At 42.2% G+C, this 18853-nt stretch overlaps 1 protein-coding gene across 4 annotated transcripts in view; it reads left to right on the top strand.

Moving 5' to 3' along the window:
* Window positions 1–18853, top strand: part of REV1 (REV1 DNA directed polymerase) — a 489784-nt gene that overhangs the window by 407859 nt on the left and 63072 nt on the right. For all 4 annotated transcript variants that reach the window (XM_085622772.1, XM_085622774.1, XM_085622773.1 and 1 more), the window contains one exon: window positions 15535–15777. In XM_085622772.1, the coding sequence (XP_085478898.1) occupies window positions 15535–15777 (243 nt within the window). The remainder of the gene's footprint in view (window positions 1–15534; window positions 15778–18853) is intronic.

The raw sequence follows: 18853 nt of genomic DNA on the forward strand, positions 1-18853 counted from the left end.
TGATGATAAGTAGTGGTCGTCAGTTACACATTACATCAGGATCCATATACAATTGCTACGTGAAGGCGAGCCATTCTGGTTAATACAAGACAGAACTTGGGTCCAAAGAGAGAAATTATGGGTATTACTAATGGAGATGGGTGCTCCCCCTTATCTCTGCCATTTATTTAAACGTATGCATGAAGGTACTTATGCAAGGGTGAGATACGGGAGATGTGGGCAAATTTCGTGCCCATTTCCGGTTGAAAAGGGCGTGAGGCAGGGATGTGTTCTGGCTCCAACACTATTTTCCCTCTTTATTAACGGGGTGATTGAGTACTTATTGTATGCTAATAGTCTGGATTCCCCAATATTAGCGGGGCGTAAAATACCTGCCCTAATGTTCGCGGATGGCACGCTTTTACTGTCAAAATCATTTATGGGCATCCAGCGTTCCTTAGAGGCATTTTACTCCTTTTGTAATATCAGGGGTCTGGAATTGAATTTATCTAAAACTAAATTCATGGTTTTCAGCGCTAGCCCAGCCAATTGTCCTCACCCCCAGATGGATGGTACAGAGTTGGATCGTGTATCCACATTTGATTATCTGGGGGTCACTCTTAATGATAAAATGAAATCGGGGTCTCATATGGTGAAGGCCAATTTGAAGTTAGCACAAACTGTGGGGGGTATTTTGAAGGTTTTTAATAATACCTCATCCAAACCCCTGGGCCCTCCTATGTAAAATTATAAATCTCAAGCTAGAGGGGGTGCGCTTTATGGCACAGAGCTATGGGGACATTGCAGCATCGCCCCTTTAACTTCAATTGAGAACTCTTTCATTAGGCGACTCCTGAAATTACCTATGAGTACCCCCTTAATCCCCCTAAGATGGGATTTGGGTTTAGTTCCCATTGAAGAGATTGCCCTGATCCGCCCACTCCTGTATTGGAGACGACTCTGGTCTACACCCGAGCTTGTGAGTTATAGGCAGGATCTTGGTGATATTTTGTCAAGAGGGAATCTGGGGAAAATCTCATGGCTGATGCATGTTAAGAACCTTTGCTACCTTATAGGAAAGGGGGCTTTGTGGTCGGCTCCTGAAGAGTCTTGCTGTATGTTAACTAAGAAATCATTGATTGTGGCCTTACAGCAGTATCGAAAGGAAACCCTATTACACTCTTCCTTGGGTAGGCTTACCAACACCTTCTTGGACATTAAGACTAGTCCCCATTTTGAAGCATTTTTGGACATTATTCAGCCCCCATTGGCCAAGAAACTTTTTTTTTCTGTTTAGACACGGCTCACTACCACTAAGGGCTTTCACCCATAGATGGTCTAATGCGCCTTGTCTCATGAGCTCTTGTCCAGAATGTATTGATACTTGTGAGTCAGAGTTGCATGTTGTCCTTTTTTGCCCTCTCTACGCCACGGCAAGAAAAAAATTGATTATTCAATTCTGTAAGTCCAGGGGCCTTAGGGACTATCAGGAGGTGTTTAGAATCCTCAAATATGACACCACCCCTATGATAGTTTTTGCAACGGCTAGATTCCTCCTTTCCATGTGGCTCTCTAGGTGTAAACAATTACTAAATGTGAGGTATTAATTTGTCTGCAATGATGATCTTCTTGGGATGTAGCGAAAGCATGTTTAGATATGTGACTATTTAAGGATTGAATATTGTTCTATTTCGTCCTTACTAATAATGCTTGCAATTGTGTTTTAATGGGATTTTAATTCTAAAATAAGGTGTTTGTGATGGATTATATCTAATGCAATTGATTTGAATCATTTTTATTGTAAATAGTTATTTATGTCTTTTTATGGTATTATACCGAAATAAAAGCTTTTTGACTGACTGACTGGATATTATAATGTTGTTAAACAAGAAACAATGCCACCATCACAGTAAAGAGTTCTTCAGTCAACACGCCAATATTTTTAAAACCGTCCCTAGGTGTCACCACATGTCCTGATGAAGACCCTACTTCAAGGAACTAAATTCCCTACACACAATATTGGGGGTCGAAATGTCGACGGTCTCATTTGTTTTCACGTAGTGACAACAGCAATCTATTTACTGTGTCATTGGGATACTATGTTTTTTCATGTATATTTAGCCATAAATGTGACTTGATAGGTCATTATCGTTTGTTGATGCAAATATCGCACGCTGCCTTCCCTTTGTTCTCCTTCACCCTTACAAAACCTTGAGCACTCCTTCTCTCCCCCTGGAGCACCTTATCACAAAGTTTGTAGATGTTTGTGCTAAACCTGAATATGAATGATTATCTTGTTGTAATACAAATACATTTGACTAATGGAATTTCTTCAGGTGATGTTAAATTTGAATATGTTTCCACTGTGACCACCTTTTTATGTACTTCTACGAAGGAGATGAGCAGTTCCTCTTACTATCATCCTGACAGATAACCTACGGGGCTAAACAACAAATCAAATGAACAAACTATTTTTGAGTGGTTTTGAACATATAGTACCTTATTTGTCCATGAGGTAATTAAAATAGATTATTATTCCAAAATACATATTACTCACAAATTATTTCAGTCTCTGATGTCCAGCTTTCATTGAAGTTAATGTTCCTATACCTAGAATTAGAGGCAGGGGTAAAGGGCATTATAAAAGGAATGTCCTATAATTCATGAACAATCTTGGTGAGTTGCCTTCATGCCAGTCAGCCTCTGAGGGGGAGAAGGGTAAGAATTATGCAGATTAAGGAGAGTCCGTTTAATCTTAGTGTGGTCACAATTGTCTCCCATTCTCTAGCCATAACCATTTTGTCCCTTTCCATCCCATAGCTGCACACCTTCACATTCCACCCATTTAAGTAACTAATTTTCCATCAAGCAATTTTAGGTCCTCCAACCTTTTTCCATCTCATTTTTATTTGGCTTTTAACCAACACTTAGCTAGATCTATAAACATACTTGTCACTTTATTTTACTTAGGAAAGGGGAACATTCTAGTACACATCTATCTGGTTAAAGTGGGGCTTGTCTTTCGGTGACTCTCGCGACACACCATGTTACTTCCTATCAGTATGGTATCAGGTTGGGGCAGGACCAAAGCATATGGAACAACTTTGCTCCCTTCTCATTGCATCGAGGGCACTGCATCTGTGCACCAGGGAAGTATCTGTTGATTTTCTAAGGGGTAATGTAAGCTATGTGTATGTGACACAAATTAATTAATTAGAGGGAGGTACTTCAAGGGCCGTTTCTAAGGATGCGAATGCACTGCTCCCCCACTAATCTGCATACTCAGATCTTCCACCCATCTCTCTCTGTCCATCCATTCAAATTTTGGCTTCACTCCCTATTACTTTGTATAGCTGAGTGATTGTTTTGTGTATACCGTAGATGACATGCCTCAGTTTTATACCATGGTGAGTGATTAGTTCATTATTCGCCCACCTCCATATCTGTTTCATAGTCGCCACTAATGGACTGTTCCATCAACTCATGAAACTCCAATAGTGTGCCCCCCCCCCCCCTATAGGTCTCTTACTGTCTGTGTGCCTTAATCCTACAATGTTCCTAATCCTTTCCAACACTGTCTATTTAGTAAGGCCCAGAGGCACTCAATTGGAAGATCTGGGGAATAGTAGGGTACATGTGTACCTGTCGTTTTATGAAAATTTGTTGCCCAGCAATGTTTCAGCACCTTCATATATCCTGCTGCTGTCCCAGCTCCTTGTCTGGGCCTCAGAAGAACGGTAGTTAATTCCGACACAGTGGGCTCATGGCTCAGTACCCGTCATGTTCCTGCAATCTTTCTCACCATGCATCTCAGGATCCATTGTAATTGAGCATCTAGATAATAAGCCTGCTATCCGGGGCTGCCATGTCACCCCTCTATTTAGTGTAATTCGAACTTGAGAGAAAAGTATTCATTCCTCTTGTGTTTATTAGTCTTCAAGAGATTTGGTAATGAACTGCTTAGGGCTAGATGTACAAAAAGTGTCACTAAATACTGGTTGCAAATTGCGACCATTATTTATGTGACTGTTAAAGAATTTTACGAGCCCTCCTAAGTACAAATAGGTTGGTTTATGAAATGCGGAATCAAAATGGGTCGTAATCCCAACCTACCTCATGAACATTAATCGGGTATGTGGCAGATTGAGATTTGCTATGATTGGAGTCCATCACAAGTATGGTGGCCTGCTAGGGCCAGCAGACCACCATGTCTGTTTTTTAAATGCACACTGTCTTTCTTAAAGGAAATAGGGCTGCATTTTTTAAAAAAGGTTATTTTTCTGTAGTTTGTTTGAGAACTAGTAATGGGCCAGTGGACCACTGGTGTCAAACTTTAATTTTTTCATTTATGAAGGGAAAGGGATCCCAAATGGATTCATTCCATTTACAAAAGTATTACCACCCCCAACTTGGAAGTCAGTAATTTTTCAGTGTTTTAAATCAGATTTCAGTCTCAAAAGATTGATACATTTCATATGGATTCAGTATTTGGAAGGAACGTTTACAATACGCCCCTTCCAAATGCAGATTTTGAGTGCAGTGGCAGTCTCATTTTAGGTGTCAGTGAAAATGTCTCTCTCTGAAGGGTCACCCAAACCTTTTGCCTTCCTCCTCTTCTTTTTCTGACCTTGTTTTTATTGGCTTTGGGACTCTGAGCCCTTTTCCACTGCTAACCAGTGCTTAGGTGCATGTGCTCTATTCTCTAAACATGATTTAATTGACTTATCCACAAGTTGGATATTTAATTTATCTAAGGGCCTGATTACAATCTTGGAGATGGGATACGCCATCATAAAAGTGACGGATATCCTGTCCGCCGTATTACAATTTCAATATATCCTATGGAACTTGTAATACAGTGGACAGGATATCCGTCAAGGTTGTGACGGAGTATCCCATCCGCCAAGATTGTAATCAGGCCCTAAGTCCTTAGTAGAGTGCACTACCTGTGCCCAGGGACTGTAAATTGAATACTACTAGTTTGCCTGCAGCACTGATTGTGCCACTGACACAAGTATCCCTATCACGACACACAGACTGACACTCTGCTGGACTTCTGATCTACTTTTCTGCTGTGCTGTCCTGCTGCTCTTTGACCCTGCTGAGCGAGAGCTGGACTCTGCCTTGCAACTGAATGATGTCCAAGGGCTTGTTGGCTTGCCTCCTGTTGCTTGAGTCTCAGGTCTATCAAAGTCTCTACACCTGCTCCTGTGCCTGGTTCTCTGGAAGTGGACCCAGATACTTGCACCAGAGAATTTGACGTCTCTCCAGTCTGCGTGTAGCAGAACCGATGCATAAGTAGAATTGCCGCATTTGCGCCCAGAACCAACGCATCGCTTTGAGATTCTGACACATCGGATCCGTGCACCGCCACTGCAGCAGTGTGGAGAGAGAGACGCATTCCCTCCACTGCACAAGAAGCCAGGTGCATCCCACTTCGGAACCAACGCATTACGCAGCTTCATCTACGGAACCGACACATCGCCACCACTGCATGGAAAAAATAGATACGGCACCTCGACTGCGGGCTTGGCATCGACACATCGCTCGTCTGCACACTGCATCTCTCTGTTGTGACCAGGATAAAGGTACTCTTTTCCTTTCTTGCGCTCCATCACAGTCGGCCTGAACTGTTGACTTTTTCAAGGTCCGGTGCGACCAGATAACCCCATTGGCGCTTATGGCTTCTAAGCGCTAGAACTCTTTCTATTCTCTAAAGATTCATAACTTGACTTGTACTTCTTGGGTTTTTGTTTTTTTTAATCTTTTTTTTATTTATTATTGTCTGTTTTTCTAAACCAGTGTGGAGTCTTTTTGTGGTGTTTTCATTGTATACACATTGCTTCTTTAGATAAGCCTGACTGCTCTGTGCCTAGCTGCCACAGGGTGAGCACAGGTTATCTGTTAACTTCACCAATTAATTTAATTCTGAATAAATAGGATTTATCAAGGAATACAATTGCAATATAATTACCTTAATTTAAGATGGATCATAATTCCTCAAGAACAAGTGCTGTCTCAGTGCCTGTACCTGGGTATGAGCTTAGTTGCCACAGGTAGTTGGATTCCTCTAAGTAAGGGGCCAATTACGATGTCGGTCGGAAAGGCTCCGAACGGGATTCGAATTCTCCGAATCCAATTCAGAACCTATACTTCCGAGCGAATCGGATACATTTCCGACCGACCGATTTCGATGCAGGTAACCGTTCGGGCTGTACGATTCAGTTCCGACAGCCCAAGTCGTTAGGAGCCGAATCGTACAGCTCTATGGACACGGTCTCCATCCAAGCAATTACGATGGACGATTCTGACAACTATTCCGAATCGATCTGCCTGACATGAAACGGCTGTCAGAATCTGACTTTGGTGACCTGTAGCAGACCCTCCTTCATCCGTAGGCCTCTGGTTGGGGCCCGTGAGGGTACCCATAGGCCCCTCTTTCCAGCCATACACAGTGTGACAGGCACCAGGAGGTGCCCGCCACAGGGTACAAGGTTTTCCCAAACCACCTCATTTTTCAATAAGAGCCTGTTTTCTCGATCGGAACACAGGCTCCCATCGAAGTCAAGGCGAATCTGACCGAACGATGTTGGGAAGCATCAAAATCAGGCCGTCGGACTCGCAGAACCTGATTCGGTTGGAAACCATTCCCAAACCGATTCTCCAACGTCATAATCGGCCCCATAGTGTACCAGTTGTTTAGCAACAATACATTCTATAGGATTTCCCAAGGCTGGAAGTAATGTGATAGATCTGTAGTTTTACACATATTGCATTTATATTTTTTAAGAAAGGGCGTAATTACTCCTTTCTTTTAATGTGGGGGTATTGTGCCAATGGAAAAAAGATAAATTATTATTACTTAAAACCGGAACAACTGTCCGAGTACAAGATTTTGAAATGGTTACTTGACAGATGTCAGGAGAGACAGATATTATCCTTGTTACTTCTGCAACCACTCCTTCATAATTAGGAGAGGAGACGTTGATCCAACCCTTTAAGGGAACAGCACTTTCAAAAGTAACTGAAGTGCTGGGACTGAGGGTGTCCAAGTAGGTTTTCTGATCTTTAGATAAAAATTTGTCACAAATCAAACAGTATAAGAAGAGAAACAGTGGGGTGAAATAAAGGACTTTAGGGTCTTAAATAGGCCTCTTGTTGAGTTGGTGTACCCACAATATGAGAAGATGGGTGTGCTGATTTGGCTAGAAAAAAATATATTTTGTCGACTTTCAGTTTGTTTTCATACAAGCATTCTGCTCAGAGTAGGAAGCCCTTCCACGTGTTCCAGCTCTCTCAAGCTTCAACAGTAGCTTTTTAGGGCTTCTGGAAAAAAAGTTATTCTGAGGGTTGTAAGAAAACTTTAAATGATTTGAGAGGATCTTTATCGTCAATAATTGGAATGTACTGCTAAAGCATTTGGTAGAAAGTTATATGCAATTAAATATGTTTACCTGGCTGTCTATTTAAAGTTTTTGCCATCTTTTCTGGGTACGGTTCCCCTTATTGCAAAGTAACTGTTTATGAACCTCTACCCATCAAGCCCTTTTGTTCAGACATAATGGGATTTGTATTGATTGCTGACTTTACTAGAGGGTTTCCTTTCAAATATCTTCTTTCATACCTCTTAAAGTACTGATTTTTAAGATGGTTCTTCCTAGATGTGTGGAAGAGATTTGAGCACTTTCTGAATCTTCTGTCGCATCTTTCTAACCAGGCAAAGCTGTGTTGGTGGTCTTTTCTGCCTGGAGTCATGATTGATTTCTGTTGGATCAGCAATTACTCACTGGTCTTTTTTTCTTACAAGAAGGAGGTTGGCCTTGAGTACACTAGACTAGGAGTGAGCCTTTAGTTACTGTATTTCTCATTCTAAAGAGCTCACAATGGAGAAGATATATGGTTAGGTTATTTTGGTGCAGAAAGCATTGTGCAGCAGGGTCTAATAAGACGCTATTGTGCTATTCTTGACATTATACTATGAACATGCAAAATAAGAATACATTCAATGAAAGAAAAGACAACATCTGTGACAGTTGAGGAACATGCTAATTCAAGGTTTTACAGTCTGAATGCTTTACACAGGATGATCGTAGGATTAGTGATGCTATTCTCCAGAAGTTGTCATTGTAGAGGTTGCCCGTTTTTACTCCATCATGTCTGTGACTTTCCTGTATTGGCTTCCATACCACATTTTCTCATGATATTCTGTCTTTATGTGGATCACGTATCCTCCTCTTCTTTTTACTGTTTTGTTATAGTTTGGATAAGTTATTTTTATTGCTCAGTATTTTTCCTTTGTATTGAGGCGAATTAGAAGGAATACACATCATGCACCACAGATGCACCTTTAGGGGCAATATTTACCACTTTTGGGGAAGACACACATGCCACTTATTTCCTGAAGTTGCTGTGCTGTGCAGACTTGAGCTATATAAATTGTCCCAGGTGCAGTCTTGTGACAAGATGTTTTTTGATTTCTTATGTGCAAAAAGACACACCATATTTACTTAATTGTCAGCAAACAAAATTCAGCATGGGTTGATGATCAGCAAAGGCTCCCTCTGTTTTTAGGACCAGATAATGTATGATAGTTTTAGACTGATGTCATAAAAGTACAGCATTGTTCCAAAGATTAAACCCCAAAACATTTCTTGTCAAACTGTGTTGATAATGTTTTTGTAATGGCTTTCTGGAGCTTTCCGGAGTGGGCGGAACACTCGGACTTGTTGAATCTCTGGAGGCACAGCCCTAAATTGGCAAGGGAATTCTCATTTTATGCATGACTTGCAAGTCAGATTGGACAAATTACTGGTCTCTCCAGCAGTGGCAGGGATGTCCTACCAGATTGAATACTCAGCTCATACCTTATCTGACCACATACCACTCCTGATGCAACTAGGTTGGGGAAGAAGATTAACTCTGGTCCTCACATGGAGACTTCGCCCCGAACTGTCACATGACCCAGCATTTCAAGATTCCATGGGGGAAGCCATTAGAGAGTATTTTCACCACCACAAATTCAATACACACACCTTCATAGTTCGAGAAGCCTGTAAAGTAGTGGTTAGAGGGAACTGTCTGAGTAAACAGGTTGGAGTCTGCAAATCGCTGGGGGCAGAGCTCATCCGATTGGAGGCTACCCTGAGTGATCTGGAGACCCGGGTGCTGCTGGATCAGGCCCAGCGATTGGAATTGCTGGAAGCACAGAAACAGCATGCAGCAACATTACTGCCGTTAAGGGGCCTACTCTTACAAAAAAATACATGGCTGGGACTCACGGAGGGAGGCAGGGCGGGGCGACTCTTAGCATGGCTCATCAACAAGACCTGCGGAGCTGGCATAGTAGAGGTGCTCTGTGACAGAGAGGGCACGCTGAAACACACAGATAGCCATACGTGACATATCTGTACAACATTACAAAGACATATATAGTGGGTCGGGTCTTGCAGGATGATATCGAACTGTTGCTGGACAGAGCGACTTTACCCACGCTCCCAGATGACGCCGAACAACCACTGGGGCAGCAGATCACGCAACAAGAAATTAGAGGAGCCATTAAAGAGGTAGCCACCGGGAAGACCCCTGGCATAGATCAACTTCCAGCTGAGTTCTATCAGATATACACATCTTTCCTTGCGCCCCATCTGACGGAGCTGTACAAGGAAACCTGGGAGGCGGGTAGCCTGCCCCAATTTGCTGATATCCTTACGTAAGCAGAGAAAGGACCTCCTCCTATTGGTGTCTGTCGATGTTGAACATCGACTGTAAGATACTCCTTAAAATCCGTCTGCTGCCCCATTTACACCTATTGATACACTTAAACCAAATTGGGTTTAGCCCATATCCGAACACTTCCTTAATTATCAGGCGCATCTACCCAGTGCTAGACGAAACCGCCCTGGAGACCTTCCCAGACGCCGTTGTTCTCTCAGTCAAATTTTGAAAGGTCTTTGATACATTACAATGGCACTATAAGCGTGCAGTGATGCGTCGCATCAGTTTAGGCCCTGAATGGGATAAAACGATAATGCTATTGTGCAACAGAGCACAAGTTAGGGTGAAAATGGGGCAAAATATTTCGGCACCCCATGTTATATGAACGGGCACCAGGCAAGGATGCCCTTTGTTCTGCCTGTTGTTTAAGGGGCCATTGAACCTTTCGCTAGTATTATTATGGCGGAGCACCTGGTTAGGGGCATACCACTTCATGACAGGGAACAAAACATCTCCGTCTACATGAATGATATTCTGCTATTCCTACACGATTTAGGGTCTGGTCTACCCTAGTGTGCCTCCATGCTGTGCCCTACAGGAGAGTTAACGGACCTAAACACATCTTCACGATGTGTAGAGACAATAGTAATAATCCGCAAGTGCTATGAGCCCATGCTAACCCAAGGAAATCCCAGGTGCTCCAATATCTTAGGGGAAAAATTCACCAATGGATTGTAGATGGCAGAGAAAGTAACCTTAGTGGAATGCGTCATTCGTTGTGAAATAGTGTCACATTTTGGCATACATTGAAACTTCCCATAAAGGCGAGAATATCGCTTACAAAGATGATCATATTGCATATAGCACTATACTTTTTTGTGAACCTCCCACTTCGGATACCCAGATCCTCATTCTTGACTTTAGACACCATGGTGCAAGAGTTCATGTGGGACGGAGGCAGGTGTAGAACCTCTGTACACATCCTTCAACGCCTAGCGGGAGAGGGTGGTCCTGTAGTTCCAAACTTTGAATTGTATTCCACTTTTTTGGTCTAGATGGGTGGCAGGACTGTACCGGGAAGAGCTAGGTTGTTACGGTACACTGCAAAGTGATAGGGTGTTGATATCTCTCTTAATGTGGAAATGTCTCTCCCTGGGTCCACTCCCTAAACTACTACGTATAGCACAGCGAAGCTGGAGGAAATTTACTAAGCTCGCAGGGCGTTCCCAATCTTACGCCCTGCCAGTCCCCATGGTCGGCCTTCCATTCTCTCAAGGTGGGTTCCTCACGAGTAGTAGGCTAACAACGTGGACCGCTGCAGACATGCTTGTTGTGGCGATTGATTGGAACAGGGCAGACTGCGATCTCTGGACATGCTAATGGCAGACACCGATCTACCCACCTCAATTCCGGACACATGCAACAATAATCTGTGGCAGGTGGGACAGACCTAATCGCTGAAACACAAAGTGTTGCAGATTGTCCTCACTTTAGGGAGCTGCTGGAAGCTGGTCGCCTCACTTTACAAGTCGGCTTTGCTTCAGAGTCAGACTGATCTGGTGATGACTGATTTGGTGTCACTATAGCAGACATGGGAGCCTGTGTTGTATACGGACCTCACTGACTAAGGCTGGACCAGGGCATTAGAACACGTTCATACGGTATTACGCAACACCAGATTCTACTATATGCACTTTAACTACCTACTTGTGATATACCTAACCTCAAACAGACTTAACACAATGCAGGGAATGGCAGATAACAAGTGTCCTAGATGCAATAAAGTAGACATTGACTGTATACATATGACTTTGTTCTGTCTCAACATAACCTGTTTCTGGCAGGAACTGATTACATGGAACACGCAATGGCCTGGTTGGAACTCCTAAAGCTGGAGGTGTGCCTTCTGGGACTGTCCCCTACATTGAAAGCAAAGAGACCAGGGGCTAGAGTTTTGGGATTAGCCATAGTTCTTGCTAGGCAGACCCTTGCTATGCACTGATCACCTGAAGGGCCCCTTATTGTAGATGGAAGAGGGAGGTCGAGTATTGGGTACTAGCAGAAGATTCTGCGCAGAAGGATGAGGTAAGACTAAGTCTTCGGCATCAACACCCTTGTAGACGACTAGGTGACCATCCTAGCAGCTTTTGAGGGTGTAGTAGCGAGATGAAAGAAAGGCCTGTAGCTCACTGCCCAGGGACATGGCTGGTCTGGAGACAGACACTAGTGGCCTTACAACCATGATCTGAGTTTATGCATTTGACAGCCTTTGAATATATACTAAAGGTTGAATTAATGTTTTGGTTGACTTGTTACAGTATGACACTATATTGACTTCTAGTCGTATTTGATTGAAATGCCTATAATGTTTGGTATGCTTGCAGTCTTCTACCTGAGCTGCAGTGGCAGAGATACAAATGCCAATAAAACACTGTTAAATGAAAGATAATGTCTTTGTGGTGCAGAAGCTCATACATGTCCACTGTTAGTCCAGAATGGACATATAACCTATAACATATAATATAGGAAACAGCTGGGGACTGTAGAACAGTGTATTAATCTTGAGCTTCTATTAGGGAAATATACTCGGGCCAAATCAGGAACTCTATATTGTTGCTTCACAGATTTGAATAGTGCCTTTGATCTGGTAGACCATAATTTATTATGGGCAACGCTGATCTCTATAGGTTCACCAAGACCCATTGTGGGGTTTCTCTCACGTCTTTATGAGAAATTATCTTGTCAAGTTTGGTTTAGTCCACAAGGGGAATGCATGCCGAAAGTTAAAGTAGGGTGTGGCATCCGACAGGGCAGCGTCTTGGCACCACTGCTGTTTTCACTATTTATTCACAAGTTGAAAATCCATTTACAGTTAGTGCAGGCCGAGAGCCCTGAGGCGCTGAGCATCCAATACCTTTGCTGCTTTATGCAGTTGATGCAGTACTCCTAGCCAGAACGCCACTGGGTTTGCAGAAACTGATGAACGCTTTTGGGGAATACATAGCATCCAAAAAAAAGATTATAAATAAAACCAAAACTTTTACCATGATCTGTGGCCAAAAGGCAAAACCCTGTTAGAACTTCTCCCTTTTATATTGATAATACACCAATCGCTTCAGTCAATTCTTTTTCCTGCCACTGCATCTCATTTGCAGGCAATGTCTCTTGGAAACAATATGTGCTAAATACCAAGCCAAAATTAGCCGGGTCTCTCAGGGCATCTTTAAATTTGCCTCTACATTGGGTCGCAGACCCATTTGAGATATGGTAGCCATTTACAAAGCTAAAGGCGAGATAACTGCAGCGTACAGGGTGGGCCTTTGGGGCCATGTTAATGGCCATTTACAACATAGTGAGGAAAATACATTTTTTAAATGACTTTATGTTTGCCACCCTGCACATCTATTATGATAGTCCATAATGAGGCAGGCCTGCAGTTCCTTGAAGACCCATCTTTTGGTGAAACCCCTCTTGTTATGGATATCAATTTGGGCAAGGGGAGAGACCAGCTTTACCAAAAACATTATCCTTGATTACCTGGCTATGGCTAAGGCCTTAAATATACCCTGATTATCATACATAAACTCCTGCCTTGGCAAACTGTTTAAATTGTCAATTTGGTCTGACCCTATTCGCTTCACATCATTATCTAAGAACAGGACAAAAAGCCTATTTATTCAAAATAGGCAAGATAAACGCGAGTCAGGCGATGATCTTAAATCATCAGTCACATTTTATAAGTCCCTGGATAAGGAAGAGGGAGATAACAACTACCTGTTTTTTGTAGCCATTATGTTGCCTTCCCCCTCATCAGATCCTGCCACTCCAATATATATTCTTGTCCTTGTGATGGACAGAGTTAACAGAGCACTTTGCACTTTTAATTGTTCTGCAAACTGTACCAGAATCTCAGGGTATTGTATCTGAAACCTTTGTTTGTCACCCAGAATATCAGATCTTCTAAAGTGGCGATGAAGTATCTGGTGACATTGGGTGATCCCTTTCTGTGCTATAACATTGCACTTTTTATACTGAATGCAATGAAAATTAGAAAAGCTTATTGTATTGAATAAGGAACTGATATCTGTTTCTACCTTTTAACTAGATTTATTTATTTTGATGGATGCCAAAATACTAATGATCATTGTATTTATGAATTATAGCTGATGATTGACTACCTTTTATTTACGGTGTTCTTCCTGCACTAAAATGACTTGGAATTTTTGATATGACTGGATTTATATCGGCTCTATTTTATATTGGTATGAGTCTTTAATCAATGTACTTATGTGGTTGTTTTATTTTCAACCGAATAAAGATTATTAATCAAATCGGACATATAACCATGCCAGCTACACAGGCTACCCACGGATTATGATAACAGATTCATTTATGTTCCATGGTAACTATACTATCGTCTTCGTCAGCACACTTTCTGTGAACAAGCTTTTAGACGACGAGTGACTTATCTTGGCTGTCACCAGAGTTGATGAAAACACCTTTTTTCTTTAATAGATTATCGATCATGAGCGAATTAGCTCATCCAGAAGTATTTTTAGTATGCTTTTTGGGTCCTGAAATGTCCCGACTCCAGGGCTTTCCATCCTTCTGCTTATGATCTAATGTCGCTGGCCAACCCGATGAGTGGGCCGTAGTAGCAGACTCAGAAGATTGCTCTTTTGATGTTCAATGCTTTCCTAGTTATATCAGCTGCAACAACAGCAAGGGGATAAATGGAATGCTTGAATTAATCTCAGCCACTGGCCGTCGTTCTGGGCCGCATCCCCATCCACCGTTTTGACCCTGCTCTAATGGGAACAGTCCATCCAGAACTGTCAAGCCAGGTCCTCCCTGAACCAGAATACAAGGAACCTTGGACTGGTTTGGCCTTATTATGGTCTCTTCAGCCAGGTATAGATTGAGTCCAGTGATACAGTAAGTACCTTATTGTTGCAGATGGCGCCCTAAGTGCGACGGGTATGCAGAGGTTACTTTTTTCTGCCATTCTGGCAGTAATCTGAATTTAAGACTCTAATATTAGTGTGCACTATATCTCTGAAAGAAATTCAATTACAATATGTAAAATTAGGTTAAAGATGTTATAAATGTTGACTATTGTTTCAAGGGTTTCAAACGTCTGGCAGTTGAACACTCAGGAGATGGCGTTGGTCTCAGGAACGTCACCTCATTGGGCGCATTTTTGTGAGATAGTGAGGTGGATTGACTGTATATAATATCTGTTTGTGTAATGCTAGTTGATACAATAAAATCATTACTGTTTTATTCTAGTATACAGAAGGTTCCTAGTCTGAAACAGAAAATATTCAAGCATGTTAATCTATGAATGTTACTAGTTCTTGAGAACTGTAGTTACAGACAAGTAAATTGTTTCTTATGTATCTATGTTAGCCATCTTTCAATTGCAGTAGGCTCCTATGCATTTTCCCCAGAGTTGAGGCCAGAAGCGTTTATGTACTTTAATGCACTTTTCTAGAATCTCCAAATATAAGGTACACAGACTAAAGAAATTAGGGTCTAAAGTTCTACAGGCATTCCATTGTCCTATTCCAGTCATTAGTCAGAATTTTTACTCTGGCAGTGCTCCTGACCATATCTTTGTTTTTATCTGTCATTCTTACTTCCAAATTTGAAAGCTAAATCCTTGAATAACAAGGTCTCTACTTTGAGCTCCTAATACACCATTGTTTTTAATTTGATATTGAAACTGATAGAATGTGTGCTGATTACAATGATTTTTCCTGTCTAATGTCTAAAAACCTTTAAGAATGTTTTCAATATAATTCAAATAAATTGTAGACAATTTACATTTCCTTTTTGCAGTTGGATCCATCTGTTCTAGAGGCACTACCTCCTGATATCCGCGAACAAGTGGAGCAAACATATTCCATTCAGCGTGGAACAGTGCATAACGATAGCAAGAAAGAACAAATAAATGGCTGTAGCACGTCCCTTATGTCTCAGCCGGTAGCAACTGTCCTCTTGCAAATACCAGAGCTACAAGAAGCAGGAGAAGCTGGAAGTGAAACAGGGATAAGTGTCATTGCCTTACCTGCATTTTCACAGGTGAGCATTCAGTCACAAGCCTATCTTAAGCGATGCTTTTATGCAAACATGTTTATGGCATGTAATATTGAAGTCATGCACAGGTTAATAGAAGAAATTTTAAAAAACTTATTTGTGGAGGGTTCACAACAACCCAACTCCTCCTGGCCTCACTGGGGCGAATGTGCAGTATACTGGGCTATTGCAGTTCAAGTAAACTTTGCAGGTAAATCTGACTCACGATCAGCTGATGTATACATTGGTATTCTCCAGCAGTTATCCTATTTTATTTGAAGTGTAAAATAATTTTCCAGCATTGGGTCTTTCATGCCTTCACATGCTTTGAATATATCATTTTCATTTTGGGAAATTCTCTATACATTAATGACACAGCACTGCTAAACGTAACGTTACAAACTAATTTATAAATGTAGCCCATCAACTTCATTTTGACTTATGACCTCTTAGTCTGTGAGTGAATACACCTCTGGAGGCCATATTAGCATCCTTTTTTCACAGCCTCAGCTGCTTCAGTAGGGAAGTGCAGAAAGAACAATTGATGGACAGAATGCTGAACAATGTCAAACATTCACCCCAGTAGAGAGATCTGGGCCAAAATCCATAGTTTTTGTTGCTCCGCATGCCATTCCAGTTTAAACCCAGCCATATGCAAATCATTCTTTACCCTGCTCCCCATGGGAGCAGTCCAGCCTGAACAGCCGGGCTAGGTCTTCCCTGGACCGGAAACAAGCATCATGGGACCGGTTTCTGGTTATCACCCCTCATCAGCCAGGCTAGCTTGACTCCAGTGGCATGGAGACCACGGGACCCACGTCTCGGTATACTTGTCCCACTTGGGCTGACAAATGCAAAAAACAATTGATGGACAGAATGCTGAACAATGTCAAACATTCACCCCAGTACAGAGATCTGAGCCTAAATCCATTGTTATTTTTGCTTCCCATGCCATTCCAGTTTAAACCCAGCGGGTATGCCCAGACGTAAGTCCTGGGCTCACTGTGCCACTGGATTCAAGCTAGCTTGGCTGATGAGGGGTGACACCCTGAAAGCAGGAGGACCTGGCATGGGGGCTCGGGCTGGACTGTTCCCATGAGGAGCAGAGTCAAGACAGATTTGCATATGGCTGGGTCTAAATTGGGGTGGTATGGTGAGCAAAAGAACAATGAACTTAACCCAGTTCTCTAGGCTGGGGGTGAGTCTTTAAATGGTTCCTTATTCAGTCCATCATTTGTGTCTCTTTTGCCTCCAATAGGGAAGGCCAGCCTGAACTCCTACTCCATGTCCCCTCTGAATGGGAACACGTGTAATTCTGTAGCAGTTTCTGCCTTCTTGGGTATGATTGTTTGATTCATAAAATGTATGGAGAGGGTCTTTTTCCTATGCTTATAAAGAATGTGACTTTTATTTCTTTGCTTCTCTTGTTTCTTATTGTTTGCCTTCCTTAATTTCTTCTACCTATTCTATTTTATGTACCTTTTCCTTGGATGGCTCTTGCCAGTAACTTTTTATTATTTCCCTCCCCTCCCCATCCCTTGAATTTCCTCTTCCAAATAACTTCGTTTCTTCCCTCACCTCCCTTGCAGTCTATTTCCCAGCACTCAAGCTCCTCTTTCCAGCAGACCACTCCTACCCCATAAGCAGGATGTGCATGGATGGAGAGCCAACCCGTTATGATTTCATTGTAGCAGATAAAATGTTAATGTGCTATTAAAGTCTGATCTTGGCATATTCCTGCTCTACAAAATCTCAGGGGAGAAGTCTGGCAAAGAATTAATATGCACTGTTAGCTGCATGGTTTACAACAAAATGTGCTGCTGTGTGAAGAAGCAGTTGAGGGAGCAAAGAAACCCATGACCTGGTGGATGCCTTAGCTTTTATTTTATTTTACTTTGTTGAGCCATGCCTATGGGATTTTGAGTATGTGGTTCTTTTTTTTTTTTTTAAATACCAGCTCAAGGACTGCTAAGAATTGATTTTTACCCAGAATGTGAGCCTTTATTTGAAAGCAGTGCTGGGCTGTGTTCCTTCCAGGCATATGTGAGAGTTGCCTAAGGCACTTTGCATTTATATTCTATTCTGGTCTACTAGATCTTCTGTTTTGGGAGAAAGAATGAACATAGCTCAATATTCTTCCATGGAGGCAATAGGAATGAAAAATTAATTTGGAGATCCTGGGCTGCATCATGAATAGGTTCTGCTTCAGTATGTAGGCCGAGAACCAATCCGAGCTCCTGTTTTTGATTAAATTTTTCTGTCACATTTGATCAGGCAAGAGACAGCCTAAGAGCCAAAAACAGACAAACTCCTACAAAGCACTCTTGAGCAGAGGCCATCTTGTTTTTGTTTCTTGCGACCTACATTTCCAAGCAATGTACAAGTACCTATGGCAACATGTAATAACATTTGTTTTAAAGGTAAAGAAATAGTAGAAACTCCATAGCGTTTTACTCAGTGTTCGTGTTTGGAGACCGAACATATAAGAATTAGAAAGAAGCGCAGTGCTAAAAGTATTGATGATCACAAGTAAGTAATATGGCCTTTTCTTTTGTTCACTTCTTTGAACCCATAATTTGGTTAGTTAAGCCATGTACACTGGACATTTACAGTGGTCAAAGTATTTACTTACTGTTGAGACTGAAAAACCCCTCGAATGGTGACTGACGAGTACCCCCTGCCCTGACTGCCCCAGTTACAACGATGTCTGGATCCTTGTTGCTTGTTTTTGTTGCCATGAGCAAACATGGATCATGCGTGTGCGCCATGATGGAGGCTTTTCTCATGGATTGCTGTCTTTTTGGACAGAGAGGAGTGCCCCAAAGCACTGCCCTCATAGTGGTGAAATGCTACTGCCTTTGCCAGGAGTTATTTGACAACAAATGATGGATGGAATGCTGAATCAAACAAAGATTCACCCCCCAGTCGAGAGATCTGGTTAAAATCCATCTTTTGCTCACTGTGCCACCCCAGTTTGGACCCAGCCATATGCAAATCAGTCTCTTGACCCTGCTCCTCATGGGAACAGTTCAGTCCATAATGCCAAGCCAGGGGTTAAGCAGTAAAAGAGGGGTGGCCTCAT

This window comes from Triturus cristatus, chromosome 8 (assembly GCF_964204655.1).
Source record: "Triturus cristatus chromosome 8, aTriCri1.1, whole genome shotgun sequence".
NCBI lineage: Eukaryota > Metazoa > Chordata > Amphibia > Caudata > Salamandridae > Triturus > Triturus cristatus.